Consider the following 14,941-nt stretch of genomic DNA (forward strand, 5'->3'; position numbering starts at 1 on the left):
TTGTTGTGGTAGCCGTCGACGCTTTGTGCGTGTGACGTCATGGCGCAAATGGCCCCCGTTTTCGTCCCAGTTTCCCAAACACTCGACAGAGCTCTTGTTAACGAAGATAAGGTTACGAACGGGGAAGAAGTTAGTGAAGTATGGATTCTTCTAAGTTTGACGATCTTTTGATGGGAATCCTCCAGCACTGTGAACAAGTTGAACCCTTTTTAGATGCAATCTTCAGCTTTTTAGCCCGCAGGACCGACTTCTTTCTGTTGATGCACAATCGAGATGACAAAATGGGATTCGCTCCAGGTGTAGCAGAAAAGATGGTTTTAAAGGTATGGACGTTTCATCTATCAGCCATATAGGGTTAAATCTTCAGCAAGTATTTTACAGAACGATGATTTCAAAGAATACCGAAATACAGCTGTCATATATGCGTAACATATATTAATATATAACGTTTTTTTTCCTGATGATACCATGTATTAACTCATTTTATAATTTTTCTTCCTATTATTTTAGTGTCGCCAATGAGCTCTTTAAGCTGAGTGTTATGTTATGTTGTTTTTCGTGATTAGTGAAAGCTTGCACAAGGTTTCATTCTGAAACAGCAAGTGATAATGCGTATGAGACCTGCGTGAATATGTCGTGGGTGAAAGTAGAATTGACGTGGAAATAACTTCAAACTAGATTGAACAGCACTTTGCATCGTTATGAGCAAACCTTAGTTTGAATTTCAGCGTTAGTTTTTTCCTCTAATCAGGTTTTGAAATTGCTTGCGACTACACTGCCTATTCAATTAATAAATTCAGCAGAATCAGTGATGGTAATACGACTGAATGAAGTCCAATTCCAACTGTATTCATACAACTGGTATTTGTTGATTATAAGTAGGATGAGAGACGGTAACTGGCCAAGTCTCCCAAAAGTCATCTCGCCCAAAGTCATGTCGCCCTGAACCAGAGTCATGTTGTCCGAAAATCATAGTCATGTCGCCTGCAATCCTAAGTCATGTCACCCGAAATTTAAACTTGAAGAAAAGTAACAATCACAAGGAATAAACTCGTAAAATGTTGACTCATAAAATGTTTTCATCCACTAACCTATGCAAATATGATGTTAAACAAAGACTCAAATGTCGCTGTTCATTTCAGTGTTGTTTGTTACTATGAACTATACATCAAAAAAATACATAAATTTCTCTTAGTTTGATTTATCATATTTATTGTTAACCAAGCGAACAAAGTGTGTTAGTATCATTCCCCTGAGGATCAGATGCAGCATAAATTATAGCGACTTGTTCAGTTGTTCCTTTGTGTAGATTGTTGTGTTGATATTTTTTAACCAATACTGGACAATCCTACTATCCAATAATGCCACAGAAAAACATTCAAAGGGATCTTTTACTCCATTCAAATGACTTCACATAAATTTACAGAAAAGCAGAAGTTACCATGGTTGCCAAGCCACCTCTTTCCCCCCTTTACTTATGATGGTATTTCAACAGCAAGTTAAAAAATGTGTAGTTTTCAGTTTGACCCTTTTAAAACTAGTATCACTGGTGAATGAATAAATAACAGTCAACTAATTGAATTTCAGCATTATCCATTGTACCACTTGATTGATATACTATTAGAATAGTTTCGGAAGAGGCTTAAGGTGATTGCTCTGAAAAAAAAGTTATCAAACAATGTTGGGTAAACTTTCCATAAGTGTTCTGTATCTGTTTTGAAAATACAATAAGAAAGATAGGCCACCATGCTTATTTAAGAGACATGATGGGCCAAACATACCCCTTTTCTGCCTGTACTGGCACAAATCATTTCATTGGTTCACAGTACATTTTGCAGTAGCTGGAAGCAAGGGATTTTAAAGTAACACTTGAAAAAAATGTTATAATTAGAATGTCTTGAGGGTATGAAATAATTTGATAAATGATTTGAGGAAAAATCATGCAATTTTAAACAACTTTGACTCAAAACATTTTTCTAGTCATTGCTCTCTAGGTCATAAATTGCATTCTTGAGTTATGGGCTTTGTGCAATCTTTTAGCTATATCCTCTCTTCCCTTCAATGAATTTTTTTAAATTTCTCCAATTTAAAGGGGATAATTTGAACACAAAATTATGCAATAAAAATATGGGCCACTATGCTGGTTCAAGAGCTAAAACCTCTTTACCTGTTCCATTGATTATACTTAACTATGCATTGATTAAAAAACGATACCATATCCTTGGAATGTGGGCTTATACACCTGAATATGTGATTTTTATGTGTAGTACAGGATGGGCAGTGCAATACAGAGGAATCACCTTAAGTGGATAAAAATAAAGATTTTTAAATACCAGGGGTTATTCAAGAGGGTGGCCCTTAAAGTATTTTTAAAAAAGTGAAAACTGCCATCAAGAGATGCCTTGTATCTACTGATACAAGTATTCACAGAAAATTATAATTAAGGGTGGGTAAACTATGACAATGCAATTATCTCTAAAAGTTAAAAAGATAACTAACTAGTAGAATTTGAAAACGTAAAGGCAAAAAAGAATAAATAACCATGATAAAAGAAAGCTCTTTTGCAACTTAACTGGGGGCAAAATTAGGTGATGGCTTTGCCTTATTGTCCTACAAATGATACCCCAAAGGAAGGTGGCACTTACTTAGACAAGTCACATTCCCTCACCAATTTGATTTGGTTATCAGTGACCTAACCCTAAAGAGTCTGTCACAAAGGTTTTTAGCTCTTCATCTCTGTTCTTTAACTGCATGCACACTCTATGGTAGTGACTCATTAAGAACTGCTCCAAGATATACTTGAACTTCATGCCTAATAAAGGAAATATGAAGAAACTTAAAAGACTGCCATCCAGTGAGAGATGTCGCAACCTGGTTATTATGCGGTTAAAAGCTCACAAGAGTACAAGTTGGTGGTTCAACATTCACACTTGATACACAGTTGAGGTCTCTCCTTTTGCGATTTCTGGCTTAGGAACACTAACAAATTATGTTTTCAGTTCTTTCTGACACTACAGAAGAAAACATGAAACATCTCACAATAATTTCAGGATTGCAGTGGCATCCACTGATGCATAATTCAAGTCAAAACTTTTCCCTGCAAAAATATCTCATCAGATGTGATCTGCACATCATGGAAGCTTTAAGGGAATTTTTTTCTTGAAAAGAGAGCACTTTACTGTTTGAATCATTGACTTATGCTGAAAATAGCCGCTAAATTTTCAAAGCGAGCGTGCTGTGAGATATGTTGCCTTGAATTATTCAATGGAGTGATGTAACAGTGAATCAGTGGAATGGCTGATAGCAGGTTTTCTGTTTTGCTTGTGACACAAATGTTCTGTAACACTACCTTCTAGTGTCATAATACAAGCTCTGGTTCTTTTCTATGTCACAAAAAATTGTGCCATACCAATGGCCACATGCAGTTTTTGACTGTCTATTTTTTTCCTTGTTGCTATGAGGTAGCTGATGTAGTGAATGATGATGATTGGTGTAAGTTAACATGGATTGGTGAAAGAGTTTCTGATTCTTGTACAGATCTTCAAGACTTATCAACAAATTGTCACTGGAAATCAAACAAGAACTAAAAAACAAGCACATGGAAAGATTTCAGAAAAAGGGAAGCAAAAATGTGTAGATGTTGAGAGGGCAACTGATAAAACCACAGCTGCCAGTGAAAAGGTGAGTTGTTGCTTATTTCACACAGTGCTTCGTCCTAGTTGCCATGTAATGAAATATTCCATAGTAGACTTTGGGAGATTGAAACATTCATAGTGGCATCTGAGTGGCCTGATTGAGTACATGTAACTTGTCTTGCCCAATTTGTAAACATCTTAGATTACATTAAGTTGTTCAATTATCCACAAAATGCTATTGTGCATACAACTACTGGATAACTTGATCAAATAGTATTCAAAGCATCTAGCCCTTAACATCCTAAATATCAGAATGCATATTCTCCACATCATTCTCTAAGCATTTCCTAGGGTGCTGACTGGCAGAATTTATTTAACAATCAAGAGCTCCTTTAGTTGGTGATCATTTCATTTATTCAAACCGTATGGCTTGATTCAGCAGTGATCTTGTAAGGAGAAATTATTAGATGTTAGTAACACTCACTGTTTGAATGAGGATTTGTAGGAATACCAGTAGATAAAAGAAGGAATGGGAGAGGGATTTTCAATACTGCAAACTGAAAATCCTTTTTTGTTAGAGATGAAAATAGCAATTTGTTTCCAAGGAGGATAGGGTATCTAGACAAATGAGCTGTAAACCTGAGTTTTAATTTTCTATCCTTGCAGACGATTCCATCTGTTCCCATGGCCTCATCTGATGCAGATATACCTCCAGCAATCACTTCAAGTGAAGTAGAAACATCACCCACAAGTGACAAGGGCCATGCCCAACTTCCTGCAAGTACAACTGAAAAGACACCAAGTGCTGCTTCAACATCCAGTCCCAAGTTTACAAGGTACATTGATTGTAGTGTCTGTTGATTTACATGTATTTTTGTTTTGTTTGGTTGATTGGTTGTTTTTTTTTTTTTTTTTCTTTTCGCTTCTGGGTAATGGTTTGTTGCCTTGTAAAGCTTAACTAACAAAGTCTGGTAGGACATGTCATGAGTAAATATACACACTTCATCCTCAAACCGCTCGGACAGAAACATTTTTTCTGTCCTGCCTTGTACTGGCCATCAAGGCAGATTGCAAGCAAAATCTAGCTTGGCAATAGCTGGAAATTATGAGCTTGGAAATGGTATCCTATAGCTATGAGCCATGGGTAGGTTGAAAATGTAACTTGTATTTTATTATGTCTTCTCTTCTTGGACTCCTGCATGTGTCAAGTGAAATAAATTTGGTATGATTATGATGATGTTCTCTTACGTATATGAGCACGATCCTTCGCAGTAAAGCACTATTTGAGCAATAGTGAAAATCAGACCTGAAAAAATTTCAGGCCTGTACGGGATTCGAACCACTGACCTCTGCGATACTAGTGCAGCGCTCTACCAATTGAGCTAACAAGCCAACTGAGAGCAGGCCATCAAATTAATTCGACATAAACCCGTAGATGAATCAAACAACAACAAACATATGAAACATATGTGTGAACTGCGGTTATGAGACGTATATGAGCACGATCCTTCGCAGTAAAGCACTATTTGAGCAATAGTGAAAATCAGACCTGAAAAAATTTCAGGCCTGTACGGGATTCGAACCACTGACCTCTGCGATACTAGTGCAGCGCTCTACCAATTGAGCTAACAAGCCAACTGAGAGCAGGCCATCAAATTAATTCGACATAAACCCGTAGATGAAACTGCGAAGGATCGTGCTCATATACGTCTCATAACCGCAGTTCACACATATGTTTCATATGTTTGTTGTTGTTTGATTTATCATCTACGGGTTTATGTCGAATTAATTTGATGGCCTGCTCTCAGTTGGCTTGTTAGCTCAATTGGTAGAGCGCTGCACTAGTATCGCAGAGGTCAGTGGTTCGAATCCCGTACAGGCCTGAAATTTTTTCAGGTCTGATTTTCACTATTGCTCAAATAGTGCTTTACTGCGAAGGATCGTGCTCATATACGTCTCATAACCGCAGTTCACACATGTTTCATATGTTTGTTGTTGTTTGATTTATCATGTACGGGTTTATGTCGAATTAATTTGATGGCCTGCTCTCAGTTGGCTTGTTAGCTCAATTGGTAGAGCGCTGCACTAGTATCGCAGAGGTCAGTGGTTCGAATCCCGTACAGGCCTGAAATTTTTTCAGGTCTGATTTTCACTATTGCTCAAATAGTGCTTTACTGCGAAGGATCGTGCTCATATACGTCTCATAACCGCAGTTCACACATATGTTTCATATGTTTGTTGTTGTATGATGTTCTCTCTAACCATGAGGAGAATCAGCTCAGACATTAGTGATTAGACTTATTTTAATTTTTTGTAGCCCCTCTCAAGGAAGTGGAGATGTAACAAGCAATGAGAGCAAGGGTCTGGTTCCTGGCAAAACTGCTGATTGTTACAATGGAGCAGTTCTTGAGAAGTATTCATGGTCACAAACTATAACTGATATTGAAATAAAAATCCCAGTGCCATCCTCAGTAACAAAAGGTCGTGATGTTGGTGTAGAAATAAAGAGTTCCCACTTGAAAGTTTGGTTAAAGAATGGAATCCCACCTGATTCAGGTAAAGTGTATGTTTTAAGGCAAATTATTCAATACCTATTAGGAGGAAATGCCATTAGTCAATCTGCACAGTGATAAGGCTCAGTTCTGAAAAAGGCTGAGAATATTCTTTAATTTCAAGTAAATTTAGATTTTTTTCTCCTCCAGATTATCTTAGCAGAGTGTAATGGTACTGTGATAGAGTGGATACATGTAACAAAGAGACAGAAAACCAGAATTGGTTGCCTCTTTCCTGGTTCATGCTTTTATATGAAAAACACATTTTTGGTCAATTATACCCTAAAACTGGAACATGACCACACCCTTTTAAATTCTGAGGTAGTTTCTGGGTAACCTTAAGGCATGAGCTTGATTCAATGGCCATTTCTTACAGACAGCAGTATTCTTGTTGATGGGAAACTTCAGTGGTCGATAAAATGCGAAGATTCCATGTGGTTGTTGGAGGCTGGAAAACAGATCATTGTTAACCTGGACAAAGTAGAGGAGAGATTTTGGACAACTGTTTTGGAAGGAGATACTGAAATTGACAAGACCAAGGTTGACACAACTCGAGACATAAGTGAATTTGATGAACAAACTCAGAGTGATTTTCAGCATGTCATGTATGACCATCATCAGAAACTGCAAGGGAAGCCAACTAGTCAGGAAATGGTATGTACAGTATGTTATCAAATTTTCCTTTGGTTGAATAATTTTTTTCAAATCAGTTGAATTTGTGTATTTCTGTCTCACTAATTAAATTTCATAAGGAAAAATAGACACTGTTTCGACAAATTTAAACGAAAGGAATAATTTAACTTGCAATGCAGTCGTCCTGCTTATTTCAAATGACATGAGGTTTACTTCATAAAGTAGAGGTAATTTGCCGAGTTGCCATGTCACTCATGGTTAAGTGAATGAGAGGAAGTTGGACAAAAAGAGCTGGTGATGAGGGCAGGTTAAGTTTTCCCCTAATTACTAAAAGAAGGAATGACCTAAAACCACCCACAACCACTACCTAAAACCATCTAAAACCACCTACAACCACCCACAACTACTACCTAAAACCATCTAAAACCACCTACAACCACCCACAACCACTACCTAAAACCATCTAAAACCACCTACAACCACCCACAACCACTACCTAAAACTATCTAAAACCACCCACAACCACCCACAACCACTACCTAAAACCATCTAAAACCACCTACAACCACCCACAACCACTACCTAAAACCATCTAAAACCACCCACAACCACTACCTAAAACCATCTAAAACCACCCACAACCACTACCTAAAACCATCTAACACCACCTACAACCACCCACAACTACTACCTAAAACCACTTACAACCACCCACAACCACTACCTAAAACCATCTAAAACCACTTACAACCACCCACAACCACTACCTAAAACCATCTAAAACCACCTACAACCACCCACAACCACTACCTAAAACCATCTAAAACCACCTACAACCACCCACAACCACTACCTAAAACCATCTAAAACCACCTACAACCAGCTTCAGAATACTATTGTGTGACAATTTGTGACAGTGTAAATGCACCGTAATTACTAAAAGAAGGAATGACCTTCAATGACCTACAGTGTGCTACTGTAAGATCCCTGCAATGAAGTAAATGAAGATTTTAGAAAAAAGACAAAAAAAAAAAAAAACAGGAGACGTGTGCATTAACGTAACATAACAGAATTTCTAGCTTGGAGATAAATTTACGGTGTATTAGTATGAGACATGTCTAATGACGATAATGATAAAAAAATGCGAAAAACCTTTGGCTTAAGATGTCTTTGAGGGTTTTATATAACAAGCCTCCCATAATTTTACACTATCATGAGACTATGAGTCCTATTTGGCCTGTCAACATCTTTTACTCCTTGATATTTTCATTCACGTATCACAGCGCCGCGAGACTATGAGACGTATTTGGCCTGCCAACACCTTTAACTCATTGATATTTTTAGACAGCAAAACAAAAAGGCCATCAAACCATCATGGGGCTAGAAAGTCACGCAAGCTACGCCACAATTTTTCGTAACACTCATAATAGCTCCCTGTTGGTCAGTGTAGCTCATTGTAAATCATTGTAGATCATTTTAGGTCATTCCTTGTTCCCACGGTAGCTCATTGTAGGTCATTGTAGGTCATTCCTTGTTTTAGTAACTACGTGTAAAAAATTCTCTTGGTGTTTTTTCCTGGTCATGACATGCGAGACATGCGACAACATTTCCGGTGTGCATTTAAATTGTCACAAATTGTCACACAATAGTATTCTGAAGGTGGTTTTAGGTGGTTTTAGATGGTTGTAGGTGGTGGTTGTGGGTGGTTGTAGGTGGTTTTAGATGGTTGTAGGTGGTGGTTGTGGGTGGTTTTAGATGGTTGTAGGTGGTTGTAGGTGGTTTTAGGTCATTCCTTCTTTTAGTAATTACGTAAGTTTTCCTCCTCCTCCTCCCTCCCCTCCCACTTTCCTCTTCTTTTTGTCTGTTGATCACCCCTAAGATCAATATTCTCTCGCCAGCCAAGATGGCGACCACTCATTTCGCGAAGAGGTGAGCGTTTGTTTGGCAAAAACACGGCTGTACTGCAGGCTATTAGCGTATGATACATCCTTGCTGAAACACACAATGGCTTTTCAACGGACATGTTGGACACTTTTTTTCTCTGTTATCTTTTGATCGTGCTGCTGAATGCCAATTTTGCAAAGTGTCTTATTTTGAAATTGCGGAGAATTAAAAACAACAACAACAACAACGAAAAATTTGAAACAAAAGGTGTGTTAAAGTAAGTGGATTGGCTGGGGCAAACTGCCCCAGACAGATGAACTTGAAATAACCGTTTAACCCTGAGCGCATTCATTGATTGACGCATTATGGTAATCCTTCCTTCTCGTTGTCAAGTGATTAACCTCTCCTGCTTAGTGCCTGCACTTAAGAAACGTATTTTTACTCGGGCTTATTTGTTAATATAGTTTGAGTTCATGTAGAGCAGAGTCATTGCGTGATCAAGATTCATGAAACTAACCATTTTTCTTAACCTCGCTCCTATATTATTTACAAGCGAATTGGTATTTAAATCTTCCATAAACCTTATTAGGTTTCCTGTGGCCATTGTCGTATTAGAAGACTTCTCATGAAAACAACCGTCTTCGATTCTTTTCTTAAGTACAATAGAACAAGTGTCGCTACCACCGTCGCCTTCGTATGAATTGATGAGAGCATGAAAAACAATTGTTAGTTGGGTATGGAAGGTTTATTAAGTTTATTTGGTGACTGAAAAGCAGAATTTGATCATATGTGTCGCATATTCCATATGTAATTTTGTACCCAACAGAATATATATCTCGTTCCCGATTGGTCATTCACGAAATTAGGGCATCAAAAAATAAATAATAATCATAAGAAAATGTTCATTCCTAAAAAATCTAGAGAAAGATTAAGTAGCTGTCCCAATTATTGCATTGAGCGAGTAGTTGAAAGAAAACAAGAGTATTTTCCAACCGTTGAGAGTTTTTTGAGTGATAAGAACTGAGGATGTGCGAAGGTAGCTTTGGAAAGTGGTTTTACTGAAATATGATCCACACAAAATCACATTCGTTGCTCGTGCATTTAGTAATTTCTGGAAACATGCGATCCCGTAGTTACTTGAACAATCGTTGCAGCGCTTATCTAGCTTTTTTGCGCCTCGACTGTGGCTCTAATTCGAGAGAGGCGCTCAGTATTCGGGACATTGCTTATACTGGTAAATGCGGTACTTTGAAAGGTTTTCAAGTTGCTTTCGCTTTCGCCCACCGCTTGTACAACCACCTAAGCTTCCAAAACGTTATCACTGATTGCACTCGCATCCATCAATTAATTCGTTCGTTCATATCTATGTTTTTCGACCTAATAGCAATGTTGTTAGAAGAAAAAAAGTATATAACAATAATAATAATAATAATAATTAAAAAAGCAATATGTATATATTTTCATTCTGACAAACTTGTTTCAAGATTATCTCACTCTTCTGGGGATTTCTAGGCTTGTCGGAATGAAATGGTAGTCTCTGTTTTTTCCTGTCTCAATATATATCGCGCTCTACTTTTATGTATCGAGTACTGTACTACGGAAAAATCGAAAAGCAGACTTCCTATATTTCCGCACACACCCAGTGTGTGTGCGTGCGTGTGTGTGTGATAACGAAACCGTAATTAGGTGTATGTGTGTAATTTTATGATGGTATTTAAACTGAGAAGAGTGTCTGAAATTGAACGCAATGTTTCAAAATGGAACGAGCGCGCAGCGCGAGTTCGATACGAAATCAAAAGTATAACTTCGATCAAAACTGCGCGTCACGAAGTTCAATTACTACTTTATCACATCTATTTTGAAATTCTAAAAATTTAATCGCCCAAATACAGCATTTTAATTTTTCCAGTTTTGGGGATAAAAGTTACAAAATTCGCCGCATAATGATTTCTTTGTCTTTCATTTCCTGTTATTTGATTGGTTAAAAACAAGCCTTAAGGCCGTGGCCGAGGTTACATCAATGAGTTCTCTCCTTTTTATTGATACAGAAAACCCACGATCTACTCAAGAAAGCTTGGAATGCTAAAGGATCGCCGTTTGCAGGAACTGACTTTGATCCATCGAAAGTGAACATATCGCCAAGTTATGGGTGAATAAAACTCTTGTAATACACCGAAAGGAGACAGAGAACATGCTCTAAAAGGCACCTTAAGTGTTTCGAATTTGCGAGATTTAACACAAGCTGCGACCATCGTAATCAGTGTGCATGATGAAAAAAATTGAGGCGAAAGAGTAACCCGTGTTCTGCGGTATTGTAGCAATCTGTGATATTTCTATCATTGTGTCCCAGAGAGTTCAACTGAATGCTACATTCTAATCAAGCAAAATAGGGCGAAAGCCGTAACCTGTGAGCCATGGAGTAAAAAATAAATGTACATTAACTAATCCTAAAAAGCTTTTACATTGTGTAATACGGTCCTCCTTCTAAGAGGAACTCAAACTGCCTTATTATTATTATCATTATTTATTTTTTATTTTTTTAACCTGAAGTTGACTGTGAACATTGCATGTTTTACGAAAAGCAACAGCCTAACTGCAATTAATGAGTACTCAAACATCGACTGCAGAAGTGAATATTTTTTTGCAAAATTTGTGCAAATGTCAATTTTACCTTTCTGTAGTAAATTTCATTACTTTTTACGGCATGGTAATCTTGCAGTTATTTTTCAACAGGAACTAGCATAAGTTAAAGATTTGTGGGGTGTGTTCGATTCAGTCAGCGTGCGACTCATGCATGTATATGCGGGAAAGTTCTGTGCGTTTGTGAATTGCGTAAGACACTAGATCGTTCCGAAAGACAAAAACTATCCAAGCAGAAAATATAACAATATGTTAGAGCAACGTTTGGTAATTACTCACAAATGAGAAATACTTGTTGAAATTTAGTAATATACTGTTCTTAAATCTTTTATGAGATCTTTCATGAAGTTTCTTCATGAGACGCTGGAGTGACGATCGGGCACAAATCACTTTCGATATAAAGTTCTCTTCTCCTTGCCCTGTCTGTCAGGCATAACAGGGGATGGAAGCCCCCAGCAGTAGGCTCACTAGGCTAGTCTAGGATGGCGACAAACTGTGAAACTGAACGCAGTTGAAGTACAAGCCAGCAGCACAACGTCGTGAACTCTCTCGGGATTGATTCTGGAAACGGTGCGAGTGGTATGTGTTCTCCTTCGTCGAACGCAAATACCGAGATCTTAATAAACTTAACCGAGGGGTAAAGGTGAAGATAAGAGGCGATATAAATAAGACTCCTTCTACGACGTGTCTTTTATAGTGGTGTGTACGCGATTACCTCATCCTTATTACTTTTTAAACTTCTTTTGTGCCCAAATTGAAAGTTCCCTAAATTGTGTCCCCTAGTCATCGGTTGAATTCGTTGTCACACCTATATATCCATAATTAAAGTTAACAGGAGCTTATGAGCCCTTTAAGCTCGTTGTCTGAGAACATTTGGATTATGACATGTGATTGACAGTTGCCCCCTCGATCAATAATCTACCATGCGTAGCAAGACCTTGAATTCAGTTAAGAGAAGGATAGAGAACCAATTTTAAGTTTACCTTAGTTAACATAACATATAGTTTAAATCCATCGCATTTTTCTGTCAAGTAAAATTCGTCTGTCTTCCTTCCCATCTACCTTAGCGTTCTGTTCGCCGCTTTCTCTTTCGAGATTATTCACCCACGACTTCGAATGACAATTGCCTCCTTTTCATGCAGAGAGTAATAATCACATCGCGATCTTTGTGTCAGTTGTTTGAAACGACAGTTTCATCGGATCCATCGTAGTCCTGGCAATGTATGTGAAAATCTTGTTGGACTGGGGTTAACATTCACCATTTGTCACATCCGTAGTGGGAATATTTTTGACAACAACTCACTCGGATTAGACGACAGGTTTTCCCCCTACAATTTGACCAGGCGAGCAAGTTTTGCTTCCTCTGTTTACTCAAGGGTTTCTTTCCGGTCGCTTAACAAACATGTGAGCTTTTTGAAGTTCGGAATTAAACGTTGTAGATTGCGGTTTCCTTCTTCTGACGCAAATGACCGCAACCAAGGGGTCCAACGCGTTGTGAAACGAAATGCCTTTTCTTTGAACAATAAGAACATTTGGCTTTATATCATAAAAATTCTTGGTCTCATCGGAAAACTTCAGAGTTGTAATTTATAGTTTGGTTCTTACACCTAAAATGTGCTGTGTTATTTTTAGGTTTCTGCCCGCTGTTGAGTGCCCTTTGTTTAAACCTTCTGCTGGAATTTACAACAACGTTCCTTTTTAATCTTCTATATTGTCTTTTATTGTTATTGAAATTTAAAATCTAAAAATACTTTATACACTAATAGCCTGGTGTGCAGATGCTAACTGTTTCGAATATTTGAGCTAACTGAATCAGTCTCGGCTCTTTGGCTTTCTCTTCGTAATTAGTGTTTTTATAAGCTGCATTCATATAGTCTTGGATTAATGCCACTATTATTCCGTGTGAACAATGATTACAAATGGCACTGCCCCTTCACTGCGAAACAAGATAGCAGTGTTTCACTTGATAGGCTATGCTATAGTGTGCAAAGTAACACTGTTTGAACTTCTTGATTTCTTTTGATACAAAAGATTCACATCCCTGTAAATGCAAGAATTTTACAATTCTGCTGTTTTATTATGGCCGAAAAGCCGCCACAAACTTTTCCAGAAAATTTTTAAGGGCATAACTTATGTTTGAACAATCTGATTGGCCAGCCTGACCGGTTGAATATTGATACACGGGCAGTAATACAGTCCCAAAATGATTATCTCATAGGTATGATTTGATTTTTGATAAGTCTCGGTAAAGGAAGTTCATCAACTGCCTTCCTTCTAGCAATACCTTTCATTTCACCCATACAACCACATATTGTTCTTATGCAAACGTTTTGAAGAGCACGTGGCTGATGACTTCTGACAAGTCTTCCGACACAAGGATATCTCTCTACACACTGCATTTCCCAGTGAAAGAGGCTGTCCATTTGAAGTGGATTGAGATCAGACAAGTCGTCCATTTCGGATTTGTTCGTCAAATTTTCATCCAAAGAAAAGGTTGCTAAAGCACGGCTGGCGTCTCGACCAGCAAGATGGTTGAACGGTCCATCCATAAAATACTGAATGTCCTGTGTGTGTGTAGCATCAAACACTCTGCCGTTAACCGCAAAATATATTCTCTGATTTTTGATGCCGTCGTATTGCTGTAATTCGCTCACAGTAAATGAGCGATTTTCAAAGTCTGGTGGAGGCAGAAATTCATCTCTGTTCGTCACTTCTTGTTGCGTAGTACAAAATAATTTCTTCCACGTAACTTGTAGGGTTAACAGGATGGAGCCAAACAGACACAAGGCATCTAAATGCACTTGGACAAGCCAAGTTAATATGTCGTACAAACGACCATAAACATCGCCTTCGTGGCCTTTAAAACGAACCTTATATCCAGATATCATCCACTTGTTCATCGTGATGCCGCGAGTCGACTTCTCGATTTTATCACCGGGATGTTACCAGTGTCGCATTCAATTCTAAAATGCATATTACGCTCTGTTTACAAACTTTTACAATGGCAACACTCAACAGGATTGGGACCTCGTGACGTTTTCTTTTGTCACGGATGACCAAGTTTCCGGTGGAATTACTCTGTCCCTTATCACTCAATTCTAATCGTTTGTTCACGTGCTGGTTAACAGCAGTGCCTCACGGTGTACATGAATCGAATTTGAACATACTTGGACTTTGATCGTTTATAACTTGATGTGTGTAACCTCACATCCCACGGCGATGCTGTTAGCAGCGAGCATTTAAGGGAGGGCGGCAGTGTTTTAATGCTCTCGATTAATCGATTTTCTCTGTTTATGAACATCCCACGCAATAAACGGAAGTTGTTACGATAAACTGATAGAAAAAAAAATAGCTCTTCACTCCAAAACAACACGACATTGCATTCATTACGAAACAGGAATAAGTTTAAAAGAAATTGTGCAATCGGAAAATGGTGAGCCCGTTGATGCTTACGTATGTTCGCATGCACGTACACCGGAAAACAGGTTGACATCAAGAACACAACGTCAAATTCCATAGGTCATGTTAGACAAAGACCTTGAATCAGAAAACAAAGTGACGTTCGTTCTTGTTGAAGACGGAGTCACGGCGTGCGTT

The 14,941-nt window shown here is 38.1% G+C and overlaps 2 protein-coding genes across 2 annotated transcripts; one reads left to right on the forward strand and one right to left on the reverse strand.

Moving 5' to 3' along the window:
• Nucleotides 1-72: 72 nt before the first annotated feature.
• Nucleotides 73-10,997, forward strand: LOC111321930 (nudC domain-containing protein 3). Its single transcript, XM_022924951.2, has 6 exons — nucleotides 73-323; nucleotides 3,538-3,681; nucleotides 4,302-4,471; nucleotides 5,953-6,191; nucleotides 6,564-6,841; nucleotides 10,753-10,997. The coding sequence occupies exons 1-6, from the start codon at nucleotides 141-143 to the stop codon at nucleotides 10,855-10,857; spliced, it is 1,119 nt and encodes a 372-aa protein (XP_022780686.1). The 5' UTR covers nucleotides 73-140; the 3' UTR covers nucleotides 10,858-10,997.
• Nucleotides 10,998-13,039: 2,042 nt separating this feature from the next.
• LOC111321910 (membrane-associated progesterone receptor component 1) lies at nucleotides 13,040-14,385 on the reverse strand. Its single transcript, XM_022924906.2, has one exon. It carries the CDS (start codon nucleotides 14,242-14,244, stop codon nucleotides 13,552-13,554), a length of 693 nt encoding a protein of 230 aa, XP_022780641.1. The 5' UTR covers nucleotides 14,245-14,385; the 3' UTR covers nucleotides 13,040-13,551.
• Nucleotides 14,386-14,941: the final 556 nt, after the last annotated feature.

The sequence above is a fragment of the Stylophora pistillata genome, chromosome 10 (genome assembly GCF_964205215.1).
Source record: "Stylophora pistillata chromosome 10, jaStyPist1.2, whole genome shotgun sequence".
NCBI lineage: Eukaryota > Metazoa > Cnidaria > Anthozoa > Scleractinia > Pocilloporidae > Stylophora > Stylophora pistillata.